At 35.0% G+C, this 22,633-nt stretch overlaps 1 protein-coding gene across 1 annotated transcript; it reads left to right on the forward strand.

The window, feature by feature from the left end:
- The first annotated feature begins 6,186 nt into the window (after nucleotides 1–6,186).
- On the forward strand, nucleotides 6,187–20,117 carry LOC110457536 (probable histone deacetylase 1-B). Its single transcript, XM_021508861.1, has 15 exons — nucleotides 6,187–6,293; nucleotides 9,133–9,245; nucleotides 9,999–10,116; nucleotides 11,328–11,402; nucleotides 11,844–11,982; nucleotides 12,412–12,553; nucleotides 13,289–13,381; nucleotides 13,884–13,992; nucleotides 14,236–14,376; nucleotides 15,295–15,403; nucleotides 15,927–15,985; nucleotides 16,271–16,489; nucleotides 17,326–17,398; nucleotides 17,637–17,668; nucleotides 18,526–20,117. Exons 1-15 carry the CDS (start codon nucleotides 6,245–6,247, stop codon nucleotides 18,606–18,608), a joined length of 1,554 nt encoding a protein of 517 aa, XP_021364536.1. The 5' UTR covers nucleotides 6,187–6,244; the 3' UTR covers nucleotides 18,609–20,117.
- The last annotated feature ends 2,516 nt before the right edge of the window (nucleotides 20,118–22,633 follow it).

A 22,633-nucleotide genomic window follows, 5' to 3' on the forward strand; every position in this document is an offset into this window, starting at 1 on the left:
ATTTTTATTCCGCTATCAATTTTATCGATGCTATATATTTCAACAATACATTTGGATGCATGACATGTGTATATTACAGGTATGTTGATCGAGTTGTCATAGCAATATCACTCTTTTCATCAATTTCTATTATACGGTATTCTTGATTTCTAAAATAAAATCTGCACTTTGTATGGGTGCGATACAATTACATGTGAATAAAGACAACTTCAATTCAATGACTGATATTTTTATATTCCTCAGTATAAACATACCAGGCTCTTCTGATAATGGTTTTCATATGTTAGAGTTGTCCTAACTCCAGATACTGTTCTAGAAATTTCTCGATAGATGTTTTCTTTTGACGAACAAACTGCAAAGCTTTCTATCTGAGAGGTTTCAGCTAAAACAATGTAACGGATGTCCTGATGACTTCCTTGTTTGATATTTTAACTATCTATTCTGATTGAAACATTTTTACTTTGCTTGACATCGTTACTTCCCTACGCAAATGACAGGATTAACCAAGGTACACTGGTTTTGTTTAGGTTCACAATAAATATCATTTTTCTGGATGTCACTAAAGTTCCTGTTGAAGTCTCTTAGTATTGGCTTCGAGATTATATTTTGTCATAGAAGAACGCCGTATAGGATGGTTTTCGAAGACCAAATTGACATACCATCCTGTCTTTGTCCATCGAATTACGTCACGATCCCCGATCCTTGGTCTTAATTTTGGCGCCGTATAAGTAGGTGGGTCCAATTCACCTTCTGTGACGTCATCATTCCGTTTGTTATTTCACGGACCAATGATTGTTCACGATGATTCCACACCCACGCAATGACACGGCCTTTCTCTGACGTCATCATTCCGTTTGTAATTTCGTCAGGTTTATCAAACGTCAACGTATTAACTGTGTGACAGTCTATGACTCATAGGACTACGTGGCTCTCCCATGACTCACGTCTCCGGAAGTAGGCGGGTCCAATTCACCTTCTGTGACGTCACGATCCTACGATCCACGTTCTTTTGGCGCCGTATAAACAATCGCTCTATACTACTCATATATGTTCGTCGCATGAATGACAAAAAATGGCTGATCTTCTCCCCGAAGCAAGTACACATTTAAAGTGAAATATGTGAAACAGGAAAGAGAATAGTGTGCTTCCACCGGGGATCGAACCCTCGGTCTCCAGGTTCCTAGTCGGACGCTCTACAACTGAGCCAAAAGGAAATTCCCTCTGGCTCGAAGGTAGAAGGTGGCCTTAATACTATGTACAATTAAAACCTGCCACACTACTCCCCCCCTTTTAAATGTGTTCGCCCTCGAACACCACAACCCAGGTTATCACTTCCTGTCACCACATGGAAGACCACGGACATCATTTGTAAAAGGAAAGAGAATAGTGTGCTTCCATCGGGAACCGAACCCTCAATCTCCAGGTTCCTAGTCGGACGCTCTACAACTGAGCCAAAGGGAAATTCCATCTAGCTCGAAGCTAAAAGGTGACCTTAATCCTATGTATAATTAAACCCGCCATAAATGTATAGGACGATCTCCTCTCTAGGTCTTCTTTAGACCTTTTCAACTGAAATACGTGATGTTCTAATTGAGGCAGGATTTCCACAAGGCTGTATTTTTGGGCCACTTTTATTTCTTATATTTATTAATGCCATAGCAGATATTTTTGAATCAACGTCTCGTCTTTTTGCAGACGATACATCATTATTAAAGTCATCTTCATATTGTCTAGAAGTTCAAGATCTTTGAATAGAGACCTAGAGATCTAAAATACTTGGTCAAAAACATGGTTGGTTAATTTTAATCCCGCAAACAAAACCCAACGTATTGCTTATTTCTAATCCAATTAATATCGAGGAAGACCTAGATTTAGAACTTGATGGGAGAGGCTTAAACTTTACAGATTATCATAACAATTTAGGGGTAAATTTTAATTCGGATGCAAAGTAGGGGGATCGTGTCAATGGGATTTACACTTCTGTTATAAAAAAAATATTATGTCTTACGGATACTGAAACACTTATTTAGTTGAGATGCTCTTTTAATAATTTACAAGACTTTTATTTTACCTGTTTTAGAATATGCTTGTAAGTTGTGGGACGGTTGCGCTATTTTTGAATTGGAAAAGTTAGAAAAAGCCCAACGTGAAGCTGCTCGCATTATATTAGGTTTCCTTCATATGCCCCTAATAATACTTTATATTACGAAACTGGTCTTCAAACCTTATCTTATCGCAGAAAACGAAGGAAACTTCAACTATTGTATAAGATGCATAATAAATTAACTCTTGATGACTTTAATCATCTTTTGCCACCTTTATCCGTAGAAAATAACCGTTACGCTTTACGTAACAAATATAAATATAGGATTCCTTCTTTCAGACTGTCTCTTACTAACTCTTCTTTTATACCTTCTACTCTTCATTGTTGGAACAACTTAGAAAATTCGGTTCGTTCCCTGTCCTCTATAAATTTATTCAAATCCTGTGTAACATCAAATATTCATTCAAGTCTACCTATTTACACATGTGTACTTTAAAATCGGAAATCGTAAACTTAATATTATGCATACTAAGCTCCGACACCAGTGCAGTTCCCTTTATTATGACCTCTTTAGAGCTAACCTTGTTGAGAGTGCATCTTATAATTGTGGTCATCCTTGTGAGAATGTCTTTCACTATTTTTTGGAATGTCACATGCAATAATGTAATTTTAAAGGAAAATGAGGCCATTATCAGTGATCAAACAGAGGTCAGCAATGTTTTCAATAACTTTTATGTAAATGTTGCTTCTGATATTGGTACAGAAGATTCTTCTGATGAAACTATTTTAAAAGAGATTACGGCACACAATAATGATGAGTCAAAATTTTGTTTTAATCATGTCTCTCCTTTCGTGGTTGAAAAGGCTATCTCTAAGGTGAAGGCGAAGAAGGCCACCGGTATCGATGGCATATTTTCAAAACTAAGAGCCTGTTGTACTGACATCAGTGTGCCTATATATAGCTATGAGCGACATGATTTAACACTGTTTTGATAAAACAGAGTTCCCTTTTAGACTAAAGGAGGCACAGGTAGTTTCTGTTTTTAGGAAAAAAGATATTTTAGATAAACAAAACTACCGACCAGTCAGCATTTTATCTTGTATATAGAAAATATTTGAAAGAACCATGTGTGATCAACTGACTTCCTTTTTTACTAATGTTTTTCATCCTTTCCTTGCAGCCTTCCGACCAGGATTTTGGTGTCAATCCACCCTATTGCGATGTGTTGAGGATTGGCGTAGAGCCCTGGACAACCATGAGTATGTTGCCGCCATATATATATATACTAATGGACCTCTCCAAGGCTTTTGACTGTCTTCCTCATAACTTGTTGGTCGGGAAGCTTGAGGCCTATGGCCTAAGCAAAGCCTCAGTTAACCTGGTGTCCAGCTACCTGAGCAGCAGGAAGTAGCAGGTAAAATTTGGCTCCAAATGCGGTGATTAGCTGAAAGTGCTGAAGGGGTGCCCCAGGGTTCCATTGAGGACCCTTGCTTTTTAATGTATTTGTAAATGACATGTTTTATATGTGACATCCTGTAAAGTATATAAGTATGCAGACGACAACACTGTCAGTGAATCATATAAAGACCCAGATGTTTTAAAACATAAACATTGAAATTGACTGTCAAAATTTAATAGACTGGTTTAAATTAAACCAGATGAAAGCTAACCCTGATACCTTTCAGGCCATTTGTATAGGAAAACGTTCGGTAGATGCTATACAGTCTTTTAATATTGTAGAAATAGATATTGTTCCTGGCAGTGTTGTCAAACATTTTAGGGGTGAACTTTGATTCATTTTTAAACTTTGAAGCTCATATCTCTGAAATTTGTAGGAAAGCCTCAAGGCAATTGTCCATTTTAAAGCGAATTGAGAGGTTTTTTTAACCAAACAATGTAGACTTGTAATTTATAATTCTTTTATTGTTTCAAATGTTAACTACTAACCTTTAGTCTGGCACGCTTGTTCCATGAAGAGTGTCAGAAAGCTAGAATACGAGGATTTGGGTTGTGGGGTTTTTAAAATTATAAACAAAATGTCTCCTGAATATATTCATAACCTTGTAAATATTAAGATGTCTTATTATGACTTCAGAAAAGGAATACTGCAGAGGTGCCCAGGGTCAACACTATGAAGTATGGACATAACTCGTTTGCTTTTGAGGCCGCCCGGTGTGGAACAGTCTCCTAAATGACTTCCGAAAATTTAAAAACTTCAAAGAATTCAGGAGGCTGGTCCATTCCTGGGATGGCCCCATCTGCCTTTGAAATATCTGCAAAGAGTGATACTTCATACTGCGCCCTGGTTACCTCTGCCACCAGACATTTTGGAGTGTGTGATACTATTATTGTCTTATTTCATTTAGTTTATGTTTTATTTATTTTTTACATGTTTGCAGCATTTTATTTGTATTTTAATTCCAAACATTCTAAAATACATTTTTTTACAAAATTTAATAAATTTTGTTAATTGATTTCGGTATCATTATTTAATTCACACTATAATAGTGTATATTCTGTCAATTTTTATTATTTGCTATATTAACATTGTACGTATATTCCACTTCATAGTGTTTTAATCCTAAGTAATTCTTGTGTGATATACAAGTATTCATTCACTATGTCTTTTATTTACTTATTCTGAAAACTACTTACCTGTGATCACTTTTAATGCTTTTCATACATTAACGCTATTGTTATATATTTATTGTTTCAAAAGGGTCATATCCCATGGGCCTTTGTAGGTAGGGGAATTCCAAATCACTTAGTAACCTGGGATATGATACTTTCTTTGTCTCTGATAATTATTACTGCTTTTAAAAAAAAAAAGATATGATTATCTCCCTTTTCTTGTAATATAATGTGATATTGTTATTTTACATATGTTTGTCGCAATAATAGCTCTCAATAGCTAATGTTCATTGTCTACCTGTATGCGACGTTAAATAAAGTTTCATGTATATCTTGTATTTTGTTTATCACCTTTTTTTACAAACGAAAGACGTTTTCTGGTTCAAAATATAAATATTTTGAATGTTGCGTTAAAGTTAAAAAATAATTTTGTTTGGCAATTCACAATTTTCCGTGGACATTTAAAGTGTATATTGGGAGAAGGCGTTGATAAGTTGTTATAGCTTTTGCCTAATTCCTTGTCTACTTTTGGCAATAAATACGTTTAAAGTAAACCTGATAGAGGGATTTTTGAACACACGGTGAGTTTAATTCCAAAGAGTTTCGTGTTAGTATCAACTATCATCTTTGTTGCCGGTTACGTATACGTTGAACGTTTCGCGTTATTTTCTACAGAGATAAGGTCAATATATAGACTTTTGCCTATTTAATATATTCATGTAAAAAACAACAAAAATCACAAAAATCAACTGGAAACTTGACCCGGAATATGGGTCATTTTTCAAAGGCTACGGGTCAGCTTTCTACGGATGCCCGGGTACGATTTCTATGTTGAGTTGGATCTAGTTACAATCATGTAGTGATATAGTCAGTCCAAAATAACTATCTCTTTTCACAAATTTTTGATCGGACAGAGTTTTTAAAAAGGAGATAGTCAGGTATTTCATATTATGATATGACAGAAAATAGGACAAAACCTTCATAAGTCAATTCAATCCCAAGTGCAAAAAATTGTGGCTATAATCACGGACTTAGATAACATCTAATCTAATTCCGTGCTATAAGTACGTATTTAAGATTATTATTTTTTCTTTTGTTTGGGCAACAAGAGGAAAATAAAAAAAATTTATTCCTGTATCCCCCTGCAGTACTGATTAATATTCTCAGTCCATTTTAATTGTACTATCAGAGACATGTTATATATATATAAGGCTACCTTCAAACACAAGTACATGTATGCGACATACTATTATAATGAAGATAATTATATAAATGGGCGTCACAGTATAAAGTTGACTATACTTATATACAGTGTACTCTGACGCCCATTTACGGAAGAAGAAGAGGACCTGTGACGTGCTTTCGAAAGGAAACTGTTTTGTTTGTTTGTTAGAGTGTTTTTACGTCCGCTGCACAACCGAGTAGTTCGATTCTCCAACAGACGACAAGGAAAGCTGCACGCTTTAATTAATAATTGGATCCACCGCCAGGTGGCGCTAAAGCATATCCTTAAGGTCGATTTGCATATCATATAGGCACAGGTCACGGAAGCGTTTGAAAAAGGAAAGATGGCTACACAACCCCACAGTAAGAAAAGAGTGTGTTATTACTATGATGGTAAGTACCACTTACATTTATATTTTTTGCATTCTTGTTTAAGGTTTCAGTCCTGATTTACAAGAGAAATACTTATTTTTCGCGTTTGTTTACTTCTAACGGAACTTGATCATACCGGTGCCCCTTTGTGTGCCCGTAACATCGTGTTAGAGCTGAAGTCGTAAAACGTCTAATTTATTTTTAAAAAACGTCATTTTGTACATTTTATCACTCGAATTAATCTAAATAAGCTTTTTACTATAATTTATACAATCGCACGCATAAATGCTGCTAGATAACAATAAAAATCGCGTTTCAAACCTCTGAAGCTAAGCGCGAGTGAAAGAAAAAGTATGGCAGCCCAACTTTGGTCGTTGTTTGCGTACAATTTTGCAACTTCGTAAATAGTGATTTCTTAATCTGTTTTGGCGTGTTGAATTTTCTGACCGAGATATAAATAGCTTTTTATGGTTTTAAATGTATTGGATCAGTTATTTTTCGTGTTAATCTCCGTAAATTAGGTATTTGCCTTGTTACACTCAATATATTTGTATGGAAGCCCTGAAAAAATGGGGGTGACAATGGCTGTCCGTTTGAACCATTGCAGATTGATGTTAATAAAACATCATAGTTCTACGGGAAAACGAAGTGTTATTAATATTTAGAACAAGACTTTGCTCATTTTTCTTTGTGCATTGAAATAAAAATGCTAGCATTGATAACTAAATTAACAAAATAAATTAAAATCTATCTAAGATTAATGTTTTTTGGTAGTTTTTACCACAGACAAATCTAATTCCGTGTTTTTACTAAATAACTTTTTTCATTTAGTCCTCATTTTACTAGGGTCTAGCAGAAATAAAAATAAATCTATGACTGGGTCTATCTAAATGCAGTTTAAAAAAATATCACTGACATTGTCATGTCTAGATCTATATAAAATTTCTTATGAAACCTTGTAGGGAAATATTTTCATATTTTCTCTTCAATATTGTGAAGTGACAAGAGCTTTCCTAAAAGTACTGATAAACATTTAATATGCTTTAGAATGCTAGCCAAAAATACTATTTTTGTCTTTTTATTGTATTGATAAGTTCAATTTTATTTCTTGTTACATCAAATTAAATATATGGACTATGATCTGAATATAAAGGCAGATAATGTCTGCGTTCAGAATAAACTAAGTTAAATTAAATTTTGTGTTAATTTATAATACATATGACGCATAAAACAACAATTATGTTATGATTCGAAAAAATGTGATACAAGTGAATATTTAATATTAAGAGTTCTGTTGCCCACCCAGGAATGGCATTTATAGGAGTATGAAGAATGAACATGATTTTGAAATTTTCTGCCGCATAGATTACAAGAAATTCTTGGTTAAAAAATTGTATCACACTTTTCTTAGTTGTTGAGGGGAAAAGCATGCACCTCAGACACAAGCAATGCTAGCTAGCTAAATAGGAAGTCCATGTGTATTCCTCCACACTCTGAAAAATATTTGAGCCTAGAAGCTCTGTGGTGCAAGCTTTTATTATTTCAGCTGCTATTTAGGTCATCTTTTGTATACTTTTATTGTACATAACTACTTGTAGACAAAATAAAATAATGCAGAAATTTTCAATGGAAATATAACATATATGTTATATTTCCATTGAAAATTTCTGCATTATTTTATTTTGTCTACAGACATCACACATGAATTGGGAATTTAATATTATAAATACATATATATATATGTATATATAATATTAAATATCAAAATCTCAATTCATGTGTGATGTCTGTGACAATTCAGCACATGTCCCCCTGTCCCTAAACATATTTATCAACTCCTCTGGCTCCTCAGCATCCAAGACCATATAATCCTTTTCGAACAAGTACTGCTTCCTTTGTGAAAATCAATGTATTCCCTGAGTGATGAAATGTTCTCACAATTTATATAGCCCATTCTGGTTGCTAGTACAATAATACAACCAAGTATAAGTACGTTTATAAATACTCAGTACAATTGTTCGGAATGAAATGTTCTCACAATTTATATAGCCCATTCTGGTTGCTAGTACAATAATACAACCAAGTATAAGTACGTTTATAAATACCCAGTACAATTGTTCGGAATGAAATGCTCATGGCCAGATTGGTGAAAGAGGATGTGTCGGACGTCACAGATTTGGCTCCAGTTTTACTTAAATAAGATATAGCTGATATCTTTTGCAGGCCCCTCTGAATCTTGTTTCATGTCATTTGTCTATATGATGCTGCGTTATGGGACATCTTGTTTCAGGAAATGCCATACATGTGCTTTTCATTGTCCAAGTCATTAAAGTGTTTGTTTCAAATAAAAGTTACATAATAAGGATTACTTCCCCGTGATAGATAAAGTCACATTGATGCTTGGCTATTCACAATTACATCACAGATTTTAAATCACAATCTAACAGGCGCTATTTGTTTGTGGTTATTAAAAAATATTTCCACACAAAACAAAAGATAAATAATATTAAAACAGGGAACTTTTTTATGTGATCAAGGGGCCCCAGGAATATTATAACCATTTTTTCAATTTCTGTTGAAATATACTCATCATGTTGTCAATGGGATTGGGAACACTACTGTTTTTTCTAAGGGAGAATTACTGGTGAACTGTAGTATTATAACCAGGAAAATCACTGACATTCTGGTGCTGTGACATTAATCCTATCATTTGTTTATGACAATGCAACTGGCCATGGCAAGTTGGGGCTTATACTGAGGTACCAGGCTGATCAAACCTAGGATAGAAATGGTCTGAATATAACATTTCTGAAAAAACTACTATGTACTAACAATAGTAAGCTTGGTTTCTTTTCATCAGGTGACATTGGGAATTACTACTATGGCCAGGGACATCCCATGAAGCCTCACAGGATACGCATGACCCACAATCTCATCCTCAATTATGGACTCTACAGGAAGATGGAAATCTATGTAAGCGACTTATTCAAATGCTGTCTATAAGAACCAATCTGCTTTTACTAAGGCTTAAAAGGAAGGGTTTCCTCTGGCCCAAACACCAAATTTTAACACTTTGAGTGTCAGAGAATTCCCGCTGCAAACATTCATCTGTCAAAGATTGACAGATGAATGTTTGCAGCTGGAACTCTCAGACACCATTTGTTGTTCAGTTGTAAAGTCTTTTGGATGCTGTCAAAAAAATCTGCTATGCCAAACACTTGCAGCACCTTTTATGAATAATGAGTAATTCATTTGTCCAAAACCATCCATTTAGTTCGAATTCCATTCTGTCTGCATATATATATATATATGAAATAGACGGTTATGAAAACTGATGCCATTGTTTGACAATTATCAGCTGTTTGATATCGATTTAATATTTTTAATGGACTAGTTATGGTTTTCAACCATTTTCAGTTTTTAACATAAGTGAGCATATTTAACATTGTCACAATGCAAGAGTGAGTTCAGTTCATTTCAAACTTTTCTTTCAGAACTTCGGCCTATATTTCACCTGTGACACATACATTATTAGAATTACCCCTTCTCCTTGTGATGTTGCATTTTGTCTTTACAGAAATTTTGCACTATTGTTTATGAGTTTTCATGATCAGCTGCCTGTAGCCAGAGGTGCAGAAACTGTTCGTAAGTCTGGCTTACAGCTGTTCTTGTGTAAATTATACGGAACGTTTGACTGGATTGCTAATGAATATGTTTGACCAACAGAGACCCCACAAAGCCACACAGGAAGAGATGACTAAGTTCCATAGTGACGATTACATCAAGTTCCTGAGGAGCATCCGACCAGATAATATGTCTGAATACAACAAACAGATGCAGCGCTGTAAGTTCCTTTCTTCAAGTATCTGCTGCCTTCACTTATGTTCCTTTGAAAAATCTAAAATTATTATAAATTCAAAGAAATAAGAAACATTGTAAAAACTGATGAATTCTGAGCGTTAAGATGTTTCATGCAAATATGGCATTTCAGCAGGGATATACACTTTTTTTTTCTAGTCCACAGAACTATTTAAATTTTCTGGTCTTAGTGTCTCTCTTTAGTCCAATCCCCACTTAATAAATATAAATGCTGCGCGGGTTCATACGAACCAGGAATGTACAATTTTACAAGCCCAGCATGTGGAGCTTGTAGAATTTATGTTGTCAGAGGCTAGTGAAAACGTTCATTATTTTTTTTGAAAATATTGATCCGACTGGAAATTCCAGGATAATGAGCCAGACTTTGATAACCATATAAACATGAAAATACTGCCACATACATGTATTCTGTCATTGTGTATTGCAGAGTTATCTTCTCTTGTGAACAGGTATTGATTGATATGTCATTGGTTAGTGTGAGAAAATTATGTTGTTTTCTCAAAAATTGATGACATTACTCTCACAAACAAATGATGTTTACAACAATCAATACCTGCTCTCAAGAGCAGATAACTCTTTAATACGAAAAGACGGAATATATGGATCAAAGAGAATATTTTTCCATTATTGCTGATTTTGTTTTAAAACCTATAGTAATTACCACGGTACAAATACAAATCCTTGATCACAGCCTTATGTTTGTGTGTTACTTATGAAATAGGATGTTTATCAGTTTTACTCTCAAGGTTTGCATAAATTTGTGTTTTGTATAAATTTGTCCAATTTTGATTTCTTACTTGTAATACAAGATTTGTTCTGTTTTACTTGGAAGTTGTCAGACATGAAGAAATTTCACAAATAAGTTAGGGTGGTCGGGTGGCGCAGTGGATAGCGTACTTGCCTTTCACCAAGGCGACCAGGTTCGATTCCCTGATAGAAATGAAAAGGTATGTGGTCACAAGCTGCCTGACCACGTAGGTTTTCTCTTGGTACTCTGGTTTCCTCCCACATTAAGACCCTGCGCTTACAACCTGGCCAACAAGAGTGATTGATATCAGTTGTATAGTTTGTTTCATAATGGTTGTAAAATAAATAAAGTTAAATAATGAAATTGATTACTTGTATTTCCTTATTCAGTTCATTGTTTTTACACTATGTTTGGTTTGTTTTCCTTAGTCAATGTTGGAGAGGATTGTCCGGTGTTTGACGGCATGTATGAATTCTGTCAGCTGTCTACAGGGGGATCTGTTGGTAAGTTATAATTCCATTTAGCTCCTGCTCTTAATTTGACATTTCAGTGGTCCTTTTTAGTAATCTATACCGGTGTACACAGGCACACAAAAATGAGCGTACTCAAATATTTAATTTTATTGATATATATATACAATGTCTATAAATTAAATTGAAGAATCATTTATCATCATTTTTTCGAGAAGTTTGATTACTCAGACATTGAACAGTTGTTTAAATTTTAACATGACGATAATGTGTGTAAATGTTAGTTTCCCTATCATAATCTGTCATTGATTACCATATGGATCAATCAATTTTAGGTAGCTATCCAAAAAAGAAAATCCTCCCTATATCAATGTACGGTTAGAGAGGCGAAACAGATATATTGGTAGTCTTGTCCTAGTTTTCAAGCTGACTCTTAATGTCAATTTATCTTTTTTGCTTCTTTTATTGTCACAGCTGGGGCAGTTAAGCTGAACAAACAGGCATCAGACATTGCCATTAACTGGGCCGGAGGTCTTCATCACGCTAAGAAGTCGGAAGCTTCAGGATTCTGTTATGTCAATGACATTGTCCTTGCCATTCTAGAACTTCTCAAGTGAGTTACTATAAATAGTTATGACGTCCCAGACCAGAGAGACGTCATAACTACTAGTATGTTTAACTGTACTATGTATTACAATATAAATGCAAATGACCAAGTCCATGGTGGAACCAATATTCCTGTATAAAATCGAAATTGTAATGAGTAATACAGACCACAAATTAACCCATGTTACAATACAGTATTACAAGTTTGTGTTATAATGTATTGGTTTCTTCTCCATGTTGTAACGTTCTTCATAGAAACAACAGAATGATGCACACAAGTGCTCGGCTTGCTTTGAAGATACATTCAGAGAGCAACTAAAAACAAAATATTTTGGTAACCCAGATGCACATTAGGGGTGAATACTAATAGCCGGAGAAATCTGGTGGAACAGACGGTGTGGGCATTACACATGTTACACTTCTTTTGTCTGTGTAGATATCATCAGAGAGTGTTATATGTGGACATTGACATCCATCATGGAGACGGAGTTGAGGAAGCTTTCTACACCACCGACCGTGTCATGACTGTCTCATTTCATAAGTACGGGGAGTACTTCCCGGGCACAGGTGATCTCAGGGTAGGTCATCTATCATCAATACGGAGATAATTACTTCAGCATTAAACTGCTTACAGATGCGGTTCATAGGCACTATGAATGCCCACAGCATTACTGGAAAATGACATGCACTGCATCGGTTCGGTTCTTGTCATTTTCCGGTAATGCTGTAGGCATTCATAGTGCCTATGAGTGGCATCTGAAAGCAGTTTAAAATTTAACATTTTCACAAACTTCTGCTTTAGAAAAATCCAACCAAGTCAGCTTCTCACTCAAAAATTCAAAACGAGAGTCAATCATTACACCCGTATTGTTAGCTAACTTTTAGGTTAGGTTTATATTACTACCTCGTTGGGTTTCTAGTATTGGGTTTACATTTAGTGAAATTGCAGCCCAAATGTAAATATTTTCCAGATCTGTACTTGTGACCTCAATATAGGTCATATTTTACAAATATCAAGAGATTAATTTTTAAGTGTTTATGATAACAGGGTAGGTCACAAACATAGGGAGTACTTCCCAAGCACTGGTGATTTTGTGTAATTTTTAACAACACTATTTCATACCTCGATAATATTGTGAAACAATTATACATTGCTTTTGACAGCGCTTGAGGGTAACAATGTTTCCAGTATAAAATATTGTAAAGGATACATTTTTTGGGGTACATACTTGTGACTATAATATTTATCCAATCAGCAAACAGAATTCCGATACCTTTACAAAACGTATGTTTATGTTTGTTTTCTATTGTAGGATATTGGTGCAGGCAAGGGAAAGTACTATGCAGTGAACTTTCCTCTTCGGGATGGCATTGATGATGAATCATATGAATCTATATTCAAACCGGTATGTTTAAGATACATATGTAGCATATATTATAAAAAAATAAACTTGTCTATTGCTGAATCCTGAATAGCGCTAGGACTTGTATAAAGGAAAGTGATATATGGTACTATCAAGTTATCACAATCTGTGCTCACTCTAGGCAAAAACTCATTGAACCAAAAGTTGCTAAAGGCACTATTTTCGTTGAGCAAATGAAGCATTGTAGCAACATTTACTTACGCAATATATGTCTATACAGTAATTGGATGGTGAAATTATGTGGTAATTTATTTAATATATAAATTTTGCATTTATTTATACGAATATGGTCAGTGGTCAAATATGTTTAACTGATCTAATTCTTGTTATTCATATCATAACGTGTTTTTCTGTTTTCTGCATTTGGAAATAATGAACAAATATTGAAGAAACTAAAAAAAACAATTACTTTGAAGAATTTCAAAGACCAACTTCACACAAACCTTAATGACATTGACATATATGTTGTCTATTGTACAAACAGGTGATGACCAAAGTCATGGAGATGTATCAGCCGAGTGCTGTGGTGTTACAATGTGGAGCAGACTCCCTGTCTGGTGACAGACTCGGCTGCTTCAACCTCACACTAAAAGGTAGGACTAGTTTCATTTGTTCAAATGTTGGCTTATATAGCTGGTGATTTATTAACAGAGATGTACTGTATGATGATAAATTGTATATTGAAGTTGAATTTGTAAATGGATGCAGACCATTGAATATGACATTTGTTTTAAGTTTTTCTCCTATAAAGTAATTATCCACAAAGTTACTCTATAAAAGACCAAAGCTCATAAATATAAAATGTTATATTCACAGTTATCTCCCTTGTATTACAGGTCATGGAAAGTGTGCCGAGTTTATGAAGAAGTGGAACCTGCCTCTGTTATTGTTGGGAGGAGGTGGTTACACCATAAGGAATGTGGCCCGGTGTTGGACTTACGAAACGTCTATAGCTCTCGGAGTAGAAATAGCCAATGGTAAGATTCTGTCATAGACAAGTGGCCCGTTGTTAGTAGAAATGGCCAATGGTAAGATTCTGTCATAAACAAGTGGCCCGTTGTTAGTAGAAATGGTCAATGGTAAGATTCTGTCATAAACAAGTGGCCCGTTGTTAGTAGAAATAGCCAATGATAAGATTCTGTCATAGACAAGTGGCCCGTTGTTAGTAGAAATAGCCAATGGTAAGATTCTGTCATAGACAAGTGGTCCGTTGTTGGACTTATGCTCTCGGAGTAAAAATAGCCAATGGTAGGATTCTGTGAGACAAGTTACACATTGTTCTAAGAGTTACTCCAGAAATAAGGTAAGGGGAAGTAAGCACTGTGGCCTACTCACCCATAACGTAATGGAATTATTTTCATTAGGCCGACTTATTATCAATTATGTATTGTTGAGGTGAATGTGTGGTTATATGGATCTGAGAAAGTGACATTGACCAAAAGGAATTTGAGGTCAATATAACTTTTTCAGGTCCATATACCCATATGTATATTGGAATTTTTATCATTTAAATCAATAGAACGTATGAAAATTGTAAATAGAAATGTATTGCATTTCACAGAGAGCCTTTGTGACTTAACAATTGCAGTAAAGCCAATAAAGACAATATTAAAAAGCTGCTTTTAAAAATAGTAACACCAAGTCATAATCACAAAACACTGACCTCCACGTGATAATGAACAAGCTAATGAGGATTTGGAAAAAGTTGTGTGATCTAATATTAAATATTTCAGTAACAGGTAGATCCATAATATAGTTTCATTTAATGAAAATATATTAAAAGCAACAATAAGTCATTCAAGGCTTGTTACTTTCTTAAGATCTGCAGTCATTTGTCATGAGTATTAAGTTATTTACCCTAGGTTTGAAATTATCTTGTTGATTTTCTTTTTCAGAATTACCGTACAATGACTACTTTGAGTACTACGGACCTGACTTCAAACTACACATCAGTCCATCAAATATGGCCAATCAAAATACCGGGGAATACATGGACAAAATCAAGTATGCAAATCTGAATTGAACCACAGAATATATTATTATTAAGTTATTTGAGAAATTCATAATGTTTTACAAAACTTTATAAAAAAAATCAACTGCATGTTAAAATGAGTTGATGAAAATTTACAGTGACTTTCACTTTGAATTTTAAATCAGTAAATTAATTCCTTTTTTTTGTGATTGTCAGTTTGGCAGACCTATTTACCCCCTTGCATGTCGCATATTACCACTTTTGATACCCATACTACTTCCCTTTGCATATATTGGGGGGGAAAATTGCATTCAACTTTTTCAAAAATTCAGTTTTTCTTAATCAAACACACACATGTGTAGTCCCTAAATTTCAAACAGGCTCAGAAAACTAGACAACTTGTCACTGGAAATTAGAACATGGAATGTCTGCCTGGCATAGAAACTATACATTTTGAGGAGATAAGCTACACATAGGGACTAAAAAAGGCTTAAGACTTGAGAGGTTGGTTTTGTACTGAAAATTACTGAATGTGCACTATATTTTATTTTCCAGAACAAGATTATTTGAAAACTTGAGGATGTTGCCTCACGCTCCAGGTGTTCAAATGTCAGGTAAGCAATGAGCTTTTTTTGTTTGATCAACCACTTCAACTTTCAAGTCTTCAATGACCATTCTCATACTATGATGTTCTTCAAAGGTTTAAGTAGTCCATATTAAAATCTGTATAAAAAGATACCTGTATGATGATGGTTTTATATTGTCCCAATTAAATATACTGTACTCTCGCTTAATATTCTATCAACATGTGTAAAGTTGATTGTGATGTTAAAGCAATCTTGTATCCACACTTGCACTTATTTGAATCAATTTAAAACTGAATTTAAATTCCGAAACAGCCATTCCTGAAGATGCTCTAAACGACGAAAGTGACGATGAAGACAAAGAAAATCCAGACACTCGAGTCTCCATTAGAGCAAACGATAAGAGAATCGCTTGTGATGAGGAGTTTTCTGATAGTGAAGATGAGGGAGAGGGAGGGAAACGTGACCGACAGAACTATAAACCCAAGATGAAGCGACCTCGCACCGACGACGAAAAGAAGGAAGGAGAGAAAGGTAAGACGACAAAATTAGTGTAAAACCTTCAAAATGTCTGAAGTAGTCAGGTTATGAGATCTGATAGTACAAAGTACAGGAGTGAGCTTAAGTTTTGGTGTTTTGTCCATTGTCTGTGGTATGTCAACCCTTGCATTTAATAAATTCCCATTAAACCTCATCAACTGCTGAGCAGATTTCATCCAGCTTCTTTCCAAAGTCCAAATCAAATAATGATGAAAGGGTTGTTGCCACCTTGGGGATGAGGGGTAGGTTCAAAAGGAGTAAAATTTATTGATTTTCTTTAAATGACTTCTCCTCCAAACCCACTGTCAGAGCAGATTACGATCAAATCGTGTTGGTAGCATCTGAAAATAACAAATAAAGTGGCTAACAGTCCATGATTCCTAACTACCAACAGTTTAGGAAAATAGCCAAATGACCAACTCAATGACCTTCGTTCTCCTATATAAATCAACCACTTAAAATCAATGAAAATCAATGTAGTTGCAGTGATCATCTTGTGTTTTGCCAAAAGTCACCATTTAGCTGGTTTACATAAAATTACCCTTGAAGAAAAGCTTTGATTTGTACATGAAACTTTCTACGCAAACATCTAATGTATTACTTATCTTTTACCAAATCTGAAATCAGCATGCATTTGACAGTTGACCCATCCTCTTCCATGGAATTCTTGTATTTAGGGATTACTTTATATAAATTTGGGAATTATTATGAGTTTTACTGATCATGAACAAGGGGTATTATATTAAAGTTGAACACTGTATGTATTAAATGAGGAGTCACTATATTCTATCAAAATACAATTCTAAATCTCTGTGAATATTGTTATTTAGATGCTAAAGAGCCTAAAAAGGATTCACCTGCCGAGAACAAAGAGGAACCAGCAAAGGCAGTGGCCGAAAAGACGTGAGTTGTTGTTTTGAATTTGACTAATAATATACAAATTAAGGAGTAATTTTATCAGTTAATTAACAAACTGAGGGATAATGTTCAAAAAGATATTGAGAAAATATGTCAAAAAAAATAAAAATATATACAATTGAAGTTACATAATTAAGTGGCTTTGACTTTAATATGTGTTGAGCTATATGTTTTTTATAAATTTTACTACTTTAAAACTGAAAGCAATTTTCATCCTTTCCAGCGAAGAGAAGACCGAAACAGCTGAGAAGAAAGGTATGTATTATTAGAATGCTGAAGCTGGAAGTGACATTGAAATTCTAAAGCTCCCCATGAGTTGTAAGAAAAAGTCATATGCGCTGTAGTTGGAAATCATTGAAGTGAAATTTCATCGGAACAATCTTATTTCATTTGAAACCTATTAGTATTTGTAAAGAATGGATTTAAGTTAAGTCAGCACTTCACTTAGATATAACACTGAACACATGATTATATCATGATATCAGTGATGAGCAGTAAAGGCAGAAATAATGGTATCAGTAAAATCTTATATCATTGGAAACATTCCTGATACATTCTGAAAAGGACATCAGGGCCGTTTTCATTTAAATGGTTGAACCGGTCAGACCACAGTTGTTCGTTTTTTAAATAATTTAGAAATCTGATGCTGCTTTCAGGCGAGCCTTGACAAAACTTTGCAAGGCCTGCATAAACATTTGCTGGCCCCGAGGATTTATACCTGAAATTGTTATATTTAAAAACGGCCAACCCGTTGTTCCGCATAAACGAACAGTTCCCTGCAGGTCTTCAATGAGTCAAAGAAGTGTTTTCTTTTTTTTTATGTAAGTGAGGCTTCACTGAACTTTAATGAAACTGCAGAACAAGTTTTATGATCTATTTTCTTTTACCACACTACCAAGAAGAAAAGTTTTCTCTGACCATTGTCCAGTCTTTGTTGTCGCCATCTTTTACTTCATGCCCTTAAGTCTTCATTGTGATGTAACAATGCCATGATGTCGTGTTTGTTACCTGTATAACATGTATTCATGTGATGAATATAAATATTATCGATAGCCTTACCTATACATGAAAACTACTTCAGTTACTGACAAAAAAACATTGTTATTTTGTAGAATCTGTGACACCCCCAAGTAAACCGGAACAGCCAGCGGAGACAAAGGAGGATACAATAAGCGCGACTAAGATGGAACATTGACCAACCGTGACCATGGACCAACCGTGACCTGACGTGTGTACACAGTGGAGCAGCCAGACATTGCTGTTAACATTTGATCCACCAAGAAAGAACAGTGTTCGGTGTCCTTGACAGTGACTGATGATATAGACCCGACTATTTGTGTGGACGATCAACAAATGACAGATGTGTTTGCTGCAGATTCGGCTATAGTTGTGTGGACTGTCAACAATTAATAGCTTGTTGTGTGTGCTGCAGATTCGGCTATAGTTGTGTGGACTGTCAACAATTAATAGCTTGTTGTGTGTGCTGCAGATTGGCTATAGTTAGAGATTACGAACTTAAGCTATTCCTAATACAACAGGTAGAACGCGGATTGAGTTTTGGAATCGCTAACAGTATATGTGAATGTGTTTCCGTGTGAGTTAGAGGGTGTGCTAGTATCATTTGTATCGCGACTGGAGCAGAACTCCGTTCATTTAATGTTTCTCATCAGAATATTCATATTCATCCTAATGTCAGTAAACTTTCCAAGCCTGTGTTTAAATTGCAGTTATTATATCAGCTTCAACTTGACATACTGTGAAGGCATTTATTTTGTGGGGAATTTATTGTTATTGACTTTATGGACACATGGTAATCCAGGGCAGTTTTCGTTTAATCGGTCAAACCGGTCGGACCACCGTTGTTCGTTTATTAAATAAGGTCGGACCAAGTAATCTGGTGCTGCTTTCAGGCGAGCCTTGACAAAGCTTTGCAAGGCCTGCATAAACATTTGTCTAATAGAAATGATGAAGCCTTTTATACGAGTCCGTGACATGCAATTTATTCTATTCAAATGATTTGTTTCAGTACCATGCTGTTTGCTACACTTAGTTTAAGGTACGCCACACAGTTATACACTAGCAATCAATGTTAGTACATCTACTGATTAAGAATTCAGTACATGTACATGCATGGGCCTGGCTGTTTATGTTTTTCTCAACATTTGACGTGTTACTCAAGATTTGAATGTTTACATTCATATTAATTAAATCTTCGAGATGACTTTTCTGTGAATTTATGTCCCTATAAAAAGCAGTAATATAATTTAACAGTGAATTGGGATGTTTCATTAATGACACTGGACTTTTGGAAGTCGGATCTTCCATCATGTACATAGATGTATTTATTGGTGCCTGTTTAGCATAGAGAAGGGTGGGAAAACAGTAGTATGGTATTTTCATGTAATTGCATTCAATTTTCGTCTTTACCATACCCCTCACCTAGTGTTCAAATAAGTCATTTTGTCAATAATGTCACTAATTCACACTTTTCAGTTTCTGAAAACCAAGTTAGTAAAACAGGATAACTCAGAAATTTCACAGAGAAATATCAGGATACAATACATCATCAATATTTTTTTAGGAATTAAAGATGGTGACTTTAAGATTTGAAAGTCTTTGATGGTAGAAATGATTGAGAACAATCCGGTTTTTTTATGATCACACAATAGTGTTCCTCCATCATTAAAGTTGCTCTTAAAACCAATGGTTTGTTATTTTTGTCTCGTTTGAAGTACAGAGGTCTTAAATTGGGAATAAACTATTTTTCATTGCTGAATGTTCTGATTTATTCTGCTAAATCAGGAATATTCCTCTGGAACATAATTGATGAACAATACATTTGGAAGATACTGTATTTCATGTAATATAAAAAAAAAAGGGTTTTGAGACTTTAATATTTGGTGTATATTAGGATAACTCAAACACATTTAGCTACTAGTAACTTGTGTAGAGCACATTCCTTCCTTTAGGTTTGGTTTGGTTTTATTTTGTTTAATGTTATCAACAGCCAATATCGTTTAAGGACTGTCTATGTATGTGTTTTGTAAATGTGCTGGAGGAGTTGGGGTACTTGCCTCCCTGTCATAGTGCAGATTTAATGCCGACTTTATAATGCTATCTCAGGTAGCAGTGTACAGTAGAGGGTTGTGGCCATGGGTGATATTTTTGTTAAATGGCTAACCCCTGTATAATGATATGTAAAAAAAATATAAAAATAAAACTGTACTAAAATTGGTATAAGCATGATGAAGTGGGCTATGTGAGCTTCACATTTGTAAAAAAGAAAGAAGATTTCTTTGGTTCGAGAATAAAATTTTGGCCATAATACGAAAGGGTGCGTACACATGAAAAGCTAGCTTTACAGGAGGTAAAATTTTGACAACAGCACACGACGCAAAATTGCAAAAAATCAAGTTTTACAACTTTACTGGGACCCAGATAATTCTGCAACCAGGTAGGTAATCTTTAATTTCAGACAGAGCTTAAGAAAAAAATTACTAGTTGCGGGGGTCAAATTTTGGGTTAAAAATAGCAATTTTTGGCATTTTTTGGTAATTTTTGATGTGGTAACCATGGTTTTCACACAAGTGACATACATAGAAAAAAGAGGTTTATACACTTCTCAGTACTTTATATGTATTGTAAATGTAATGCAGTTTACAAATATATATACATGTATACATGTGTTGTGTAGGGTAAATCCGCTGTGTTTACATTTCCTCGACATGTGCCTTGTTTATCAGAGTCGGGCCATTTCTACTGTATTCTGCTACCTCACTGAAAATACCATGCTGAAGGCACCCAGCACAGCATTCCCCCCGGTCACATTATACCGACAAAGGATGAACCAGTTGTTGTCATGGCCCTTAATGCTGAATGATAAGCAGGGAATATCAATTACCATTTTAAGGCCTTTGGTATGTCCCAGGACAGAACCCATTGCCTTCCTCACCTGGGCAAACGTCCAACATTAAAGCCAAAAGTGAGGTGTTGCCAAACAAGGTGCTAGGAAACGTAAGAAGTAGAAAGAAACACAAATATCCCAAATATTGTATACGAAATGGGTACAGCACATTTATTTTCGTCGCTTTTGTGACCCCTAGTAAGGGGCACAAATCCAAATCCGCAATTCTTCAGGGTTTCCCACATTAGTTTCCGCTTACGATCATGCAGTTGGTAACAGTAGGTGTATTATTTTCTCATTCCCCAACCTGCAATATGTACTGTGACCATTGTGATTCCCCAACCTGCAATATGTACTGTGACCATTTTGATGAGGATAGAATTATCTTAACTTCTTGAAGATGCATACAGATTCCAGTTTTGTCCATTAGTCCTAGCTGCCACCTTACGTGTATCTGGCAACCCAAAACAACCTGGATGTAACATATATCTGTGTGTGTGGAATCGGGGAAATTCAGTAGAGATATATAGGTAAAGGGTTTCTGAAAAGGGCAAGGACCAAACTTATATGTTTCCTTAGAGGTAGAGTTTACATGCAGGACAAGATCTAAACCTGAAATGCTCGGGAGACAAACACAATCTGATATATACAAGTCTGATGGCTGAAGGGCCGGAGAATAGTCCATATTCTTTGAAGTATGACTAATGCAGTACAAATTGAAGGTAGAAAAGATCTTATGAACCCTGTGAAATTATTCTGTGCCAATTTTCGTGGAAGAAATGCAAAATTATTGGTAATTTTCTTGTAGTCTATAGTTCTCAAACTTGAAATGGAACATTCCCACTGAGACCAGTTGGCAAGAAAACACTTTTCTAGGTCATAGGTCAAATGTGTTCACATCTTTAGGTTACTTCTAGAGATTCAAAATGCCTAGTTTAATAAATGACTTGTATCAGTCGGAGTTTAAGTGCTATCAAATGTGTTAAAATTAATGACCTTGACCGACTTTCCAGGTCCATGGGTCAAATATGTTAGAATCTCCATACTACTTATTAAAAAGATTCTTAAATTTTTTAGGTAAAAACTTGTGTTGCTTTGCTGGTTTAAAAAGCTATTTAGTGTACCTGAATTATATTACCTTATTAGGTCAACGAGCATTGTATGTTTTCTAAAGTTCCAAAAGGCCTCGCTCAGTAATATTTGACATATAGCTTGCTGGGATAATACCTATATGGCATGCATGTATATTGATAAAATTAGATTTAATCTTGCACTTTTCTAATTCTACTACGAAAGATATCGTTTTTTAGCTCACC

The sequence above is a fragment of the Mizuhopecten yessoensis genome, unplaced genomic scaffold, assembly GCF_002113885.1.
Source record: "Mizuhopecten yessoensis strain PY_sf001 unplaced genomic scaffold, ASM211388v2 scaffold9207, whole genome shotgun sequence".
NCBI lineage: Eukaryota > Metazoa > Mollusca > Bivalvia > Pectinida > Pectinidae > Mizuhopecten > Mizuhopecten yessoensis.